Raw genomic sequence first — 15694 nt, forward strand, 5'->3', positions numbered from 1 at the left:
GGCGGACCCCATGTATGATTTCATCTGTGTTAAGCAGAAGTGGCAAATGCTAGACCAGATTGCATGTGCCTTAAAACACATCAGCTGTTGGCCAGAGTCTTAAAGCATAACGAGGAAATAGTTAACAAAATTTTTAAAAATATAATAGAAAAACCATAATGTTAAATTGCAGTTTTCTCAGTTAATATGTGAGTAGGTGGATGGTACTTTTTAAAAAAATAGTTTTGATCCCTTTTTCTCAATTTCCGTATTTGTAAAATGAGCTAGATAAGGAAATGGCAGCCACTCTAGTGTCTTTGCTGAGAAGACACCAGATGGGGTCATGAAGAGTCAGAAATGATTGAAACGTCCACACATGGCCCCACTGGTGCCGCCGCCGTAGGGGACTCCCAGCTGGGAATAGAAAGTGGGCCCTTTACCAGTTACATCAGCACCTGCTTTTGGGGGGCTTCTGGGGCCCTGAGAAGGACAGAGGTAGGCCAGGTTTTCCTAACTCCAAGGCCAGCTTTCTCTCCACTAAGCCATGGTCGGGAGTCGGGAAATTAAGGCAATGGAGGAAAGGTGAAAGGCTGCTGGTGGAGGGGGGGGGGCCTGTCTGGAAAGGTTTCATGTGGGAGGTGATGCTTCATCTGAGCTTTGAAAGACAGGGAGATTTTAAGGAGGTGAACGCATAAGACCAGAGCAAAGCAAAGGAGAGGGGAGAGAGTATTATGTAAGGTACAGAAGAAGGCCGGAGTTTTTTCCTCACCGTGTTTGATTGTCTCTGTTTAGAATCTTGGATTCTAAGTTGAATGAGACTTTAGAAATCACTTTGTCTAGCCTTGTCCCATATAAGGAACCTTCTTAAACCTTCATGTCGAGAGATCATCTGGTCTGGTGGGCCTCTAATTTACCTTTATTAAACCTACTTTTAATACTGTATCTCCTCAGGAGATTTCTCAAAGAGCAGCTTGTAAAAGGCTCTAAATGGCAGACATAATGGTTTGTATTTATTCCTAGAGGCAATAGGGAGCCACTGCAGTTTGTGAAAGGAGAGTGACTCCCACTTCTGGAAAATCAAGTTAGCAGCTGATTAGCGGATACCTTAGAGAGGGGAAAAACTGGGGGCAGGAAGACTCATTAGGAGAAGAAATGCAACATAAAAGTCCTTGGAGAGATAGACACCGTCTCCCAGCATGCAAAAAGAGCTAAAGCAATGCTGCTTGAATTAAGTGTGGATCTTTAAATCCATCCATTTGCATGACTGTAGATGGTTGGAAGTCAGCTGCCGGCCCTTTGGTAGAGATTGAAAGAGGCCCTAGAGATCCGTTAGTTTAATGCCATTTATCAGAATCCCAAATAGCGGGATAAATTCTGGTCAACATTTCAAGTTAGGGCCAGAAGCCACATCTCCAAGCTATCATTTTGTACTCTTCCTATCATACTCTGCTGCTTGCTCAGATCTTTAAAAAGAAAAATGAAGTGTCTCTTTTTGTGGGAATAATAATAAAAGTCCTTTCCTATCTCTCAGCATGGTTGTGAGGATAAACATATGTAAAGTGCTTTGCAAATCTTAAAAGTCCTACATAAATGCACCAATTATTAGAGCCCTAAATTTAGAGTCAGGAAGTTCAAATGCTGCCTCAGTGACCCTGGGCATGTCTCCCTGCTTCAGCTTCCTCATCTTAAAATGGGAATAACAGTAGTATTTATCTCACAAGGCTATTGAAGTGCAAATGAGTTAATATAGGCAAAATTTTGGGTAAACTTAAAGCACAATGTTGTTGTTATTATTGTTGTTGTTGTTGTTGTTATTAATTATTAGGCACAAATGGACCATTGGGACAATTGCAAATTAGTCCTGGGGTAGCTAGAATATGGTTTCCCAGTTGGGTTTCTTGGCCAATGAAATTTTCCAAAAGTTTAGGTTTGAGTGTCACCCTCTTACTCAGGCAACTCCAGTGGGTTCGGATGAAATATAAATTGCTCATTACCCTCTCCCATGTCGCACACAATGATCCATGTCTGAAATGCTCTCCCTTCCCCATCTTCATTCCTTAGATTTCCTGGCTTCCTTCCAGACTCAGCTCAACCCCACCTTCTACAGGAGTCCTTCCTGGGTCTTCCCTGGTCCTGATACATTCCCTTCTGAGGGTACTTTCCATTTCCTCTCTATCCTAGTTACAGGTTATTTCTCCCATTAAAGTGTCAGCTCCTCTACGGAGGGGCTGTTTTTGTTTTTTCTTTGTATCTCCAGCCCTTGGATGGAATCCCTTTAAATGGATGGAAAGCCTTACGTTTGCTTGCATCTTCTCCAGGGACCAATGGATAATCTTCAAAGGCATTTTTGACCCTCCTCTTCCCCACATTTCTTATAGAAGGACCATCTTTCCCCCATTAAAATCAAAAGCCATTTTGGGAGAGTGTAAAAATTTGAAGTGACATCCCTGGTCAGTTGGAGCCTGTTGGTCTGAATCAAGAGTATCTCACAACAGTCCCATCTTCTCTCTAGATAACGTAATGAAGCTTGAGGAACAGAAGCTGGACCTGGAGCGGCAGCTCAAGGCTCTCACAAAGCAGATAAAGGTGAGCCGGACTGCGGGCCCAGGATATATGTCCCTTATCTGTCATGGGGAGCTTGTGCTAGGCCCTGGCAAATAAGCCTTCGGGTTACCTTAACTCACACTCTTCTCTTGAGCTTTCCCTTTCTTCTCATAGAGACAGTAGTGGAGAATAACCAGGAGGGCCCGGGTTCAAGGTCTGCCTCTGACACTTACTCCAAGACTATAAATGGCAGAAGAGATGTAGCCCTCCATTGGCAGATGGCGTTTGTGATCATTGGGTTCCCTGGATCAGTGATATATGGGAGGTCCTCTCCCTATCCTGATTTCTTTCTCCTAAGATGTCACCTTCGGAGCCTCAGCAGGGTGCCTGAGTGAGACTGATGGACTGGTGACCCATTGAGGCTTTGGGATGTCTGTGTGTTTTAGGATATGCTTTAAGGTCCTTTCTGAATGGACGGGATATGGTTGCCTCCATATCTGTGGCTGTTCAGTCATATCTGATTCTTTGTGACCCCAGTGGGGTTTTCTGGGCAAAGATGCTGGAATGGATTGTTCTTTCCTTCTCCAGCAGATTAAGACAAACAGGGTGGTCGCCCAGCTAATAAATGTCTGAGTCAGAGTTGAACTCTGGTCTTCCCGACTCCCGCTCTGCTCCCCTCTATCTGCTGAGCCATCTGGCTGTCTCTGGGTTAACTTGCAGTAATTCAGGGGGTGGGAGTAGGGGAGAAATACTCCCAAGAGCTCCAAAATCCGAGGAAGAACAATAACACTGGAGAAGATACAAAAATATACCTGTTTGGGGGAAAGGTTATTAGTAACTCATCTCTGCAAGTTCTAAAGTGAACTGTAGGGAGTCCACCTATGAGCCGGAGAGCCAGAGGAAGAGGGCTCCCAGAGGAGGAAGAGATCCCATGGTTGAAATCCCCAGAGGAGATAGAAAGATCTGGACTTAAATGGGCTAAAACTGGAGGGGACTTGAACATTTCTTTTCCTCATTTGAGAGAATCCGGGATGGGGAAAGTGTTTCTCCCAATCTCACACAGCCAGTTAACAGCAGATACCGGAGGAAGGGCTCTGATGACCACGCATTTCCATGGCTGGGATGACCGGAGGGAAAGGGGAAGAGAGAGATAAGATAGAGAGCTGCAATGGGCCTTTGGGTGGGTGGTTTCTGGGCTTTGTTGGGAGGAGAAGAAAAGAATCCTGTTTTTATAGTAGGATCAGAATTCCCTTCAATTGGGAAGTGCTTCCTACTGATAGACTACAGGCGGTGGCCCAAAGGAGGTCATCATTGTGTGTCATTTCCATGTGGATGGCCCAACAGAACTTGGCTAATGTGACGCCAATGGAGAGAGGGCCTGTAGGTGGAGGAAGGAGCTTCAAGCCCGCCCTGACATGTCCTCCCTGGGTGACCACACACAACTTCCTCAGCTGTCAAGTGAGGTCCCTCCCAGCTCCGGGCCTTCCTGTCCTCATCGGCCTCCCAGCTGAAACATAGGACTTTGCATGCCATGGGCACTTAATAATAGGTGAAACTGAATCTAACCAGAACTAGTGATAACTCGAATTTAGGCTGGAATTCTATGTGAGAATCCGTATGGAAATCTTCCTATGTCCAGTTGGGCTGGGTGCTGGGCTCCTCCAAGGTGAGCCTAGTTATTTATGTATCTGGATATTTATGGATGTGGATAAGAAGGGATTCAGAGCAGAACAATTAGTTGAGAAGGCATCAGTGAGCACAAAGATAAAGTAGGGAAGGGGTTAGGGAGTTCACTTCAGATAACACGGCTAGGGTTTATTTGCTGAAGGTTTTTTTTTTTTTTTTCCCAAAAAAAGAATTCATTTCTTTCGAGGGTAGGGGTGGAAGAACCTCATTTAAAATAGTTAAATTTCTATTGATATTCTTTGTTTTTACATTCCTTGTACTGCCATATTCACCTCATTTTATTCCCTTACCATAAGTTGTCTTTTGTAACAAAGAATAAAAAAGGAAACAAGATAAATGCAATTCATTAAAACTACTAATTATTATTAATTAATATTAAAACCAAATTTAAAACAGCATTTGCCATTCTCCACATCCATAGGCCCTGATCTCTGCACACAAAAAAAAAAAAAAAAGAAAGAAAAGAAAAGGTGCTTTTTTTCTCACCTTGTTCCAAGAGTGGACATTGTAATTCAGTAATTACATATTACTTACAATAATAACAGAAGGTTTTTCTAAGAAATGGAAGCCAATGATGTGATAAAGAGTTCTGTAAACTTGAGCCGTTCTTTGGGAGCATGTTTAATTTCTTCATGAAAAACTATCTATTGTACAGACATTTAATTTACATAAAAGTTCCACGTGCTCTTTAAAAAAAAAAAAAAAAAAAAAAAAAAGTCTTATTAGCCTCCTTAAAAAGCCACCCCAAGACATTGTCCAGGTAACTTTCAGGAAGAAAAGAGACTTAATTTTCTCTCTGAATTCTCTTCCAGCTCTAAAATTATGATGCTCTCACTTATGTGAAATCACTTAGTGTTTGGATCTCATTTTCCTCTTCTGCTAAATAAGGGGGTTGGCTCCTGGGCTCCCTTCTGACTCAGGACCGTTTCCCTCACTGCCCAGTGAGAGGGTCGGCCTGGATGTTCTCCCTAGGCTCCCTTCTGTCTTAGGACCGTTTCCCTCACTGCCCAGTGAGAAGGTCGGCCTGGATGGCCCCGGGTTCCCTGCTGACTCAGGACCGTTTCCCTCACTGCCCAGTAAGAAAGTCGGCCTGGATGTTCTCCCTAGGCTCCCTTCTGTCTTAGGACCGTTTCCTTCACTGCCCAGTGAGAGGGTCGGCCTGGATGTTCTCCCTAGGCTCCCTTCTGTCTTAGGACCGTTTCCCTCACTGCCCAATGAGAGGGTCGGCCTGGATGTTCTCCCTAGGCTCCCTTCTGTCTTAGGACCGTTTCCCTCACTGCCCAGTGAGAAGGCCGGCCTGGATGTTCTCCGTAGGCTCCCTTCTGTCTTAGGACCGTTTCCCTCACTGCCCAGTGAGAAGGCCGGCCTGGATAGCCCCGGGTTCCCTGCTGACTCAGGACCGTTTTCTTCACTGCCCAATGAGAGGGTCGGCCTGGATGTTCTCCCGGGTTCCCTGCTGACTCAGGACCGTTTCCTTCACTGCCCAATGAGAGGGTCGGCCTGGATGTTCTCCCCGGGTCTTGATCTGGATTTCGTGATAATCCAGCACCTAGGAGGGCAGGGGCGGCTCTCCCCCCCAGCAGATGCCTGACTGTCCCCCTCTCTCTTCTGCAGGAGGAGACGGAAGAATGGAGGCGTTTCCAAGCGGACCTCCAGACGGCCGTGGTGGTGGCCAACGACATCAAGTGCGAGGCTCAGCAGGAGCTCCGTTCGGTCAAGAGGAAGCTGCTGGAGGAAGAGGAGAAGAACGCGAAACTGCAGAAGGAGTTGGGGGCCGTGCAGGGGAACAGCAGGTTGGTCTGTGCCCAGGGCTCTGGCTCCGAGAGCGCTAACACGCACGCAGTCCAGGCTCCATCGCCAGCCTTGCAGATGTGCGTGTGGCTCAGGAGGCTCTGTGTCGCTCTCTGTGAAATGTTCTCTGTCTCTTTCTGGGGGGGTCTTCGCCAGCCCCCTAGGGCCCTCACAGCACCTAAGCGCCCTCGAGGGATCTAGCCGAGAACAGCTCCCTGGGAGGGAGGACAGCCGTAGTCCTCGCTGTGGCCTCCATCTTGGTACGGCCCGTAACTCTAGGGAGAGGATGCTTTAGGATCCTGTAGCACGGCCATGTTCTGGCTCTGCCCTAGCAGGAAGACGGGATTGGTTCTGAGGCAGGATCATTGTCTGGTAGAACGGTTCATCCTTCCTCCCTTGGGTCACACTCATTTTCTAGAATCAGTATGAGGCCTTTTAAAGTGACCTATTCCATTAAAAAAATAAAAAAAGAGACTATGAAAGAAATTGATTGTTTATAGTTGATTAAGCTAACTCTGGAGCCAGAAAGAGTCCTCCCCTTGGCTGTGTGATCCCGGGCCAATCATTTAGGCTTCAGTGTTCTGGGCAGCTCTCAAAGACCCCATCCCAGAGAAGGTCCATTTACTCAGCATTAGAAGAGGGAGCTCCTCACCAGGAGATGCTCCAGGGAAGAAATCAACATTATTTGTAACGTGAGGAAATTACAACTTAGGGAGGGATCCTAGCCAGGGCTTCATCTCGCTATCCTCGTGTCTTTGAGCAGGAGAGACTGCGCCTACTCCATCCCATAAAACTCTTGCACCCAAGAGGGAAAGAGAGGCAGCTGGAAATGGTTCGAGAGAGAGCAGATGGACACTGATGACCGTGTTAAAAATAAAAGCTCCTTACTACATTATTTTGCACTCACCATGGGACTAATAAAATCTTAAGAGTTTTCCTTTTTATGGTCAGGAATAAATGTTATTACTTTGGGGTCCTCAAGCTCAGGAAATTACTCGTAGTCATTCTTTTCCAAGGTTCAGATGCCTGGCAGTCGTTTGGCCTAGAAAACAGGCTGCGGAATTTGGCCCTTTCTTATCACTGGCAGAGTCCAAAGCGGGGGTTTATTGGGGATGCAACAAGAGAGTAGTGGGGAGACTCCGAAGGCAGGCAGGTCCTCGATTTCCTTATCTGGTAAATGTGGAGGTTGGATTAGTATGATCTCTTGAGATCACTTCTGGCCCCAAATCTGTGATCTTATGAACTCAAATTCCCATTTTCATGACTTTTGGAGACTTTAGAGAATGGAATAACGGCCCTTAAAGGTCTGTTGAGGCCTAAGTTAATTAGCCCCTCATTATTCCAGTTTTCCAACTCTACTGTTGAATCTACGATTCCAGAAAGGATTAAGAAGAAATGGAGGAATTAAAAAAAAAAGTAGGCATCTGGCTTTATAATTTAATAAGTAGCTATAAAGTGCCATGGCCCACCCCAGGCCCAGGAGATGCAAAGATATAAACCAAACAGTCCCTCTTCAGGGGAGATCCACTCTACTGGAAGAGACACAGGATCCCCTCAGAGTTACTTCTTAAGCCCCGAGAGAAGTCTTGGGGGTCACAGAGCCAGATCGTATCCCCCGACGAGCTGTTAGTCATGGGGCTGATCTGCGTTGGCTTTTATATGTCTGCCTCTCTGTTTCCTTGTCTGTCTGTCTTGCTTCTCTACTCTGTTTTTTAAATAGAACCCAAAGGCCTAACTTCCAATGCTTAATCATATTTAATCAGCCACCTGACAAGCAATTATGGGCCACCTACTAGGTGCAAGGGGCTGGAGAGACAAGGGCAAAAAGGAAACAATGGGGGCTGCCCTCAGGGGGGCTTTCGCTCTGTCAGGGAGAAGATGTTTTGCTATCTCCGTACTAACATGTACACACACATGTCTATGTGCACAAATACAATTTAATATATCCATACATGTATGTGTGTGTGCGTGAATATGCATATATATGTCTAAGTACAAAGTAATTTTGAGAGGGAAAGTGCTAGCAGCTGGAGGAAATGGTAACAAATTAGTCTTGGAGGTAGAGAAAACCCAAGAGATCATTTGGAGAGAACTTCATTTGTAGCATAATCTATAGGAAACAGGCTGGAATCCATGAATAGAACCTGAAAATTGCAGTGAAATATGGATCTTTAAATACAAGTGGACATTTTAGGACTTAATTTAGGCCTCCCTAGACCTTCAGCCTCACGGCCATTGTTCAAGACAGGATGCTTTCCTTGCAGCCCTCTCAAGGCTGTCTGATTCCTATATTGTGGAAGTTCGGCCCCCTCCTCCAGCCCCCAGTTTCAGGGCCGGGCCCCCCTCTCCAGTGTGACATGCTACTGAACTCCGTTTGAGCCTCCCCGCGTCCCCTTGCGTCTTGTTGCGTTGACGGGCCCCGCTCTTGGCAGATCATCAGACAATGCTTCCCAGCGATGGTTTCCTGTCTGATGGCAGGCTCCCTTGGCAAAATGCCCTCCTCCCAAGAGGTGGCTGCTCCTTGGAGGCTGACAATGGCTCGGCCGCTTCCTGAATGCACCACAGGAGCAAGAAGCGGAGCCCAGCATGGTCCCCCGGGGCCCCCATGCAGCTACTTTAGCATTTCCACTCTGGCTAAATGAATTCTTGGCTGGAACCCTGAATTGTAGCCTTTGTCCAGGGAGGCATAATGAATCATTCTTGGTTCAGCCACAGCCAGGAAACTCACAGAAAAGGTCCCGGTGAATTCTTCCAAGCACAGCCTCTGAAAGAAAGGTAAGGACCTCCAGGAAGGCGCCCCAAGAAAAAAACCAACATCAGTCTCATTCACTTTCCAATTTTGCAAAAGGGACCTCTTTGGGGAGTGTCGAGTCCACATAGCGTTGCAGAGGTGTGGCTGAAATCTCTGGGTCTGGGTGAAAATTAGCATTTGTTACTGAGTTAGCTTAAAAAAGAGTTTAGTCCTAAAATCACTGGTACTTCAGAGAGAGATAAGATGGCAAAGCAGTAGTAACTAGGACTCGGCAACTGGGACTTTATCCAAAGGCACTGAATTTCAAAGGTGCTGTCGACTATATTTAGGGGATTTTTTAGCAAAGTAAAAGCAAGTGAGGCTGGTCTCTATTTGGTGGCAAAAATAAATTATTACGATTAAGAAATTGAAATGGCACACCTAGCTCCTCATATCTCAGGAAGACCCAGCGTCAAGATGCACCTCTGACCCGTGAAGAGTGACTTACTTAGGAGTTCAGTGCCCCCGGGGAAATTTCCAAGATGATAAATTTGCAGAGAAAGTCTTGACTTGCATTGGTAGGAGTGCTCTCTGCCAGTGAAATCACAGGGGTAGCTCCTAACTCTCCAGGATTATAGGAAGGAAGCTAGCAGGTGGGGAGACCGAGGCAGCTCCTACACCCTGACTTTTTCTCCCCTGAGCCACCCCAGCAAGCATGACATGGTGTCACCCCATGCTCCCCCTTCATTCTACCTGTCGTCCATACCACTGGCCTCATTTTCACTCCTAGTAATGGTTCTTCGGTTCCAAATGTCATTTGACCAAACCACTTTTTTTTTTTTTTTTTTTTTTTTCCCTTTTTGCTGAGGCATTTGAGGTTAAGGAAAGGAAAGGAGAAAGGAAGAATGGAAAAAACCGACCTTTCTTTAAGTGTTTAAATGCCTGACTTATCTCCATATGAAAGCAGGAAGAGTTCTTTAACACTGCTTATGTATCATGGGGCCCCTTTGTCAGGCAGTGAGATGAAGCTTGTAGGCTCCTGCACAAAATCATGTTCAGGGCATCAAAGAAAACCCACAGCCACCATTATTCTGAAATAGTTATCAACATATTTTTTAATTTTAATAATTTTTTTTTAATAACCAAGACCCCAGATTAAGAAACTTGCCCTGAATTCCGTTAAGTCACCAAAAAGATTTGTATATAAACACTGGCTAACATCTGTAAGGGAAACTGACGTGGCTAACAAAGGGAAACAGGGCTCTGCAGTGGATAGAGTGCCAGGCCTGAAGTCAAGAAGGCGCCTCTTCATGAGTTCAAAGTCAACCTTAGATACTTCCTAGCTGTGTGACCCTGAGCAAGTCACTTAATCCTGTTGCCTCAGTTTCCTCATCTGTCAAATGATCTGGAGAAGGAAATGGCAAACCACTCCAGTATCTCTGCCAAGAAAACCCCAAATCAGATCATGAAGTTAGACCCAATTGAAAAATGACTGAATGACCACATGTGTACCCATTCCAAAAGCATGGTAGCATTTAAGATGTATTTCAGTCATTGCAAATGATTGAGCACCACTTTTTCTAGGCTCATGCATGTACATCGTTATTGTATGGTATCAGATTTGTATCAAAGAAGGAATGACAGGGGAAATAATTATGTTAAAGGAGTATGCTGTTTTTTGTTTTTTTTTTTTCCTAGCAGTATGAAAGAATTTTAAAAAATAATCATTGACCAATATTTTATTTATTTTTGCTGCCTATAGTTGCATTTTAAAGGTTTTTATGGATGCCCCTTTTCTCCTTCCCAACCCCTTCCATCCTTCCCTTGTAATGAAGGGAAGAAGAAAAGTTATGCAAAACCAATCATCACATAAATCACAATCCTATCAGTTGAGCAGGTCGTTTAAAAAAAAAAAAAAAAAAGCCTGAAATTCAAAACAAGAAGCGTGGCCCACCCCATGGATCCTGTTTCTTTCTTTCCTTCTCTTTCTTTTTTTTCTGTACATTTCCTTCTTTTGTCACTTCTCAAGTACGCAGCCTGGCAGACAGTACACGACACGTGAACTCTCCCGAAACTAAAGCTTCCACCTCGTCCGTCTGCGTCTGTGCGAAGCCCCGGTGTCCGGTCTGTGTGCGCCAATGTGTGGCCCCTTCTGTGTCTTTCTTGCAGCTGTTGTGTCTGACTGAGCTTTCGGCAGCTCTCCTGCTGCCAAAAAGGAGAGACGAGGAAGATGGAGGTAAATCCTTGAACCTGCTTTGGATACGCGCCCCAGCTCCTCTGAGGAGGAGCTTTTGGAATAGATGCTCTGACTCCCCCGTGGAGAAGGTCCAGTGCTTGTTGGGGTCCCCTGGGAAGCCGCCACCTACAACCCAGATGAGCCACTGAGATTCTAATATATTTACACACACACACACACACACACACACACACACACACACACACACACACACACATTCTTTCCTCTGATAGGAATGTAGAGGGATCTGTCATTTCTTTTCTTCTCTACTAACCCTTCTTCTATTTCAGTTTCTGCCTCTGACACAGATCACAGACCACAGCTGATAATCAATCAATAGACATTTGATTAAATGCTAAGCATCTGTGCACTTATTACACGACAGGGACACAGAGGCTAAAATGAAGTAGCCCCTGCTCTCAAGGAACTTCCCTTCTTGATGGGAGTTCTTCTGTGTCTCTATGGGGTATCTCTCCACCTGGAGTTCCCTAACTTAATGAAATCACTGACGCATTGCTACAAGCAGGTAAATTGCAGAGGGCAAGTGTCCAGAGCATCGACAGAGAGTTTCCTCTCTGGAGTCCTTCATACAAATGAAACCACTATTCACTCCAGGCAGATACACAGATAGATGGAGAGATTATTTGGATAGACAGACAGATGGATAGATGGGTGGGTAGGTAGGAGATAGAAAGATAAAAGATGAATAGATTGATAAATATTGGGATAGATGGATGGATGAATAGGTAGATGGATAGTCAGAAAGTTAAATAGATGCATGGATGGATGATTAGATCAATGGATGATTAGAATAGAAGGATAGGTAGATGGAGAGATAGCTAAATACATGGATAGATGAATAGGTAGATAGATAAATAGATGCATAGAAGGATGGATGAATAGACAGATGGTTAGAAAGATAGGTAGGTAGAGGGATGAATAGATAAATAAACAAATAGATAAATAGGTGGATGGATGAATAGGTAGATGGATAGTTAGAAAGATAGGTAAATAGATAGATGAATGGTTAGAAAGCTAGATATGTATCTAGATACATCTATAAATATAAAACTGTATCCACACCTATATATATTTCAGATTTCTCCAGTAATGGAATTGTAAACAGCATTCCTCAGTGCTTTTGAGAGATTTCAGACAAAGTGATTTTTAATAAATTCTTGTCTACCCTGCTTCCATAGCTTAAAGGTCCCAGACTTTCACTGTGTCATGGATCCCTGGGATAGTTGGTCTGGTGAAGCTACGGACCCCTTATCAGAATCATAGTTTTCAGTACATAAAATAAAATGTCTCGGATTACAAAGAAAGCCAATTATATTGAAATACAGTTTTATGTTTATGTATACAGTCATATATGTTTTTATATAGTTACATATATTTACTACATAAATATGTTAACTGTATATCAGCATAATTGGTACTCTGTTACATGTATTTTGTAATATATTATTTTATAAAAATATGTATGGGGCAGCTAGGTGGCGCAGTAAGGGAGGATCTGAGTTCCAACCTGGCTTCAGGCACTTATAGCTGAGTGGTCCTGAGCACGTCACTTACCCCTGATTGCCTACCCCTCACACACATATACACACGCATTTATTTAAAATATTGATTGATTGTCCTTCATTCTTGAAAAGGTCCAAAATGATATCTATGTTGGGGCTAAGGTACGACGTGTTTGATTGTGGCTGAGCAGACCAATATGAGCTCAGAAAGTTCTGCCACAGGTCACACATTATATATGTAACAGAATATATACATCTATAAAGTACAAGACATACACACATACACATTATGTGCATACATGCACACACACATGTGTGTTTGTGTTAAATCAGGCTCAAAGACCCCAGGTTAAGACCCCCCTGCTGTAGACCCTCTAGACCTCACCAGGACAATACAGAACTACACAAACCTCTGCCTAGGTGGACATCTTCTCCTTGGACATGCCCTCCCCACAGCATTGTTCACTGGTGGGACCCAGTGGGAAGGCTCTTGGCTCTGGCGTTGGCTGGTGGGTTACCCCCCAGAGAAGAGCCTCCATCGGGCTCTCTTTTAGGCACAGGTTTTGTTTTTTGTTTTTTCCCCTTCCTCAGATAAGTTATTTTCACTCCAACCCCAACGAGGCGGCGTAAAGCTGAGATCTCTTCACATTGTGTGATGCCTTTACCATCCCTCCCCTTCCCATTTTTTTTCTTCTGTTTTCACAGTGCCCTGGTCTCTGCCAGCTAGCACAGCCCGGAGCAAGAAAAAGACAGAAAGAGCTGCTCTTGCCATGACTGGACTCTTCAGCCTCTTCTGCCTGAAGAGGGAAATCTTTATAGGAAAAGAGCATTTCTTTACAAAGAGCCAAATTATTTCCCAAGTTATTTCCCACCATCTCACACCGTGGGAACGCAGTGTGTTTGTGTTACACCCCAGTGTGGATGGAGTCACCGCCCTGGTCAGCCTTAACAGCCTTCATCCTTTTCTTCAGTCCTTTCTCTCCCAAGATGCAACAGGTTTTCTTTTTGAGAGGAAAACAGAAATTCCTTTGGATACATTATCCCCCTGGAGCACACAGGAGGCTAGTGAAAAGTTTCAAGAGCTTGGGGTTACACGTGGAAGAAGAATGCCAAAGACCCCGTGGCTGGGACGTCTCGGGATCACCCCGAGAACACAATGGCCAAGCGGCCCGTGAGTCGTGATTTCGCCCGGTTCCCCATCACTCATCTTCATGGAAGAGCAAAAGTGACGTGGGAATTCTAGCATGGTGGACGGCCCAAGGCCAGGGTTTTTTTTTTGTTCATTTTGTTTTGTTTTGGCACGTGTGTGTGTTTTTCCCCCCGGTTCCATTTTCACACAAATGTTCTAGGAATTCACAATGCTTTAAACAAAACTAAGCCATACTGTGAATACTTGCCCTGGACTAGCCAGGAAGCTGCCCCTTCCCCCCTTTACCTGGAAGAGACACCCCACCCCGGATCCACTCGACTCGTGCAAAAGCGATGGCCCCACTTTGATCTCCAAGAGTTTTTCTTAGGGATCCTAGCTTGGATGCAAGAGCTGATACCATAAATGGCCAGCAGAGGGTGGAGTTGAGCAAACAGAAGAAAAGAGCTCCTCTTAACTGAAAGCCAGAGGCAACAAACAGATGGAGGGAGCCAGCTTGCCTGGGACCTCTGTGGGTTATTTTTTAACAGTCTCTACACTAGGTGGCAGTGTCAGACCCCAAGTGGAACAAGTCCTGAACCGGCTGGTGAAAAGTTCTGGAGCGTCCTAGAACCTGTGCCTTGGTGAAGACCTGGAAGTTCAGCAACTCCCAATAGAAACCTGGTCCATAACAGACTTTGCCAAACAAGAGTTTGGTTTGTTTTGGTTTTGTTTGTTTTTTTAATTTAATTTTTTTGCAGCATTTAATTATTCAATGCATGGGGCAAGAGCAATTGCCCACCCGCCATATCAGGTGGGGTCAGAGTGTATATAGCATCTTCTCAGGGCAAGCGTAGGGTGGCAGAACCTTTCCCTGGTGTCAGCCTGGGGAGTGGAGAATCACTAAAAATTCTCTCCGGGCCATCTGAAGATAGGTTTCAGAAGCTTCTGCACACACGGTTCCGAAACTGCCTCCATTTGTGGTTCGGGCAGCTTTGCCATCTCCCTAGGAGGAGGATGCTCAGAGCGAGCTCGTGCCAAGAAGGCTGCCCACTGCTTTGACGTGGGACGTGAGCAGCTCATCGACACACTGCCCCGTGGGCCCCCCTGCACCGTCTGTATCTGCTCCTGGCTTTTTATATGTGAAAATTATAGAGTGAAGTGATAAATAAACCTGGCCCTGTTTCAAATAGCCTCTGGAGTGTCCTTTAATCATTAACCATTTGTCTGTAGCCCTGGCATTTTCAAAGGTAGACTTGTCAGGGTTTTTTGGTGGTTCTGGTTTTTTGTTTGTTTGTTTGTTTGTTTTTTGTTTTTTTAAATAAAATACAAGATGATGGAAGCAAAACATGGGGAAGGAGGCAGCCTGGGCCTGGGGCTACCAGGGTCCCCTCCTTACTCCTGTCAGCAAGCTGCATTCCAGAAAATCGGAAAGAAAGGGGGAGAAGCTTAGGGATGGTAGAATGGTCAGTTTTATTAGCTTATCTTATTAGGTGGGTGATCGTAAGGAACTCTCATTCTTAGTTTCCTCATCTGTAAAATGAGGATAATAGAATGTATCTCCCAGGGTTGTTGAAAGGATAAAATTAGATAACATTTGTAAAGCATTTTGTAAAACTTAGAGTAATATAGAAATGCTGACTATTATTAAATTCCTTATATGAGTTTTTTATTTTAAATCAACAAAGCTCTTAGTTTTGTTTACTCTCACCTAATCTCAGTTTTCTCTCACAGATGATTGCTTCTTCTCTCATTAATTTGTGGATGACTTTTGCCTTATCCTAGATCAAATGCCTGGACTCTTGTGGAAAGTTGTAGGACAAACTTACAGTTTTCAGATGGAAGCTAATTGTAAGGGGAACAGAAGCAGTTGCTTGTGAGAATAAGAATCAGCAAGCATTTATTAAGCACTTACTATGTACTAGATGCTGAGAGCCCAAAATAAAACGGTGTAAGCAGAAAGCGGTAAAGAAATCACTGATTTTGTGCTTAATTCATTTTGGGGGGAAAAAGAGACCCCCAGAGAATATCATGTGTTAATTTAAAAAAACATTGTGTTTTAGTTAAAATTCAAAAGT

General features: G+C 44.7%; 1 protein-coding gene across 1 annotated transcript in view; it reads left to right on the forward strand.

Annotated features, from left to right (window-relative positions):
• The window catches only part of SPECC1 (sperm antigen with calponin homology and coiled-coil domains 1), a 342057-nt gene that overhangs the window by 220612 nt on the left and 105751 nt on the right, over nucleotides 1–15694 (forward strand). Inside the window, 2 exon segments of the mRNA XM_074263920.1 lie at nucleotides 2492–2565; nucleotides 5824–6002. Coding sequence (XP_074120021.1) covers nucleotides 2492–2565; nucleotides 5824–6002 — 253 coding nt within the window.

Source organism: Sminthopsis crassicaudata, chromosome 4 (genome assembly GCF_048593235.1).
Source record: "Sminthopsis crassicaudata isolate SCR6 chromosome 4, ASM4859323v1, whole genome shotgun sequence".
NCBI classification, from domain to species: Eukaryota; Metazoa; Chordata; class Mammalia; order Dasyuromorphia; family Dasyuridae; genus Sminthopsis; species Sminthopsis crassicaudata.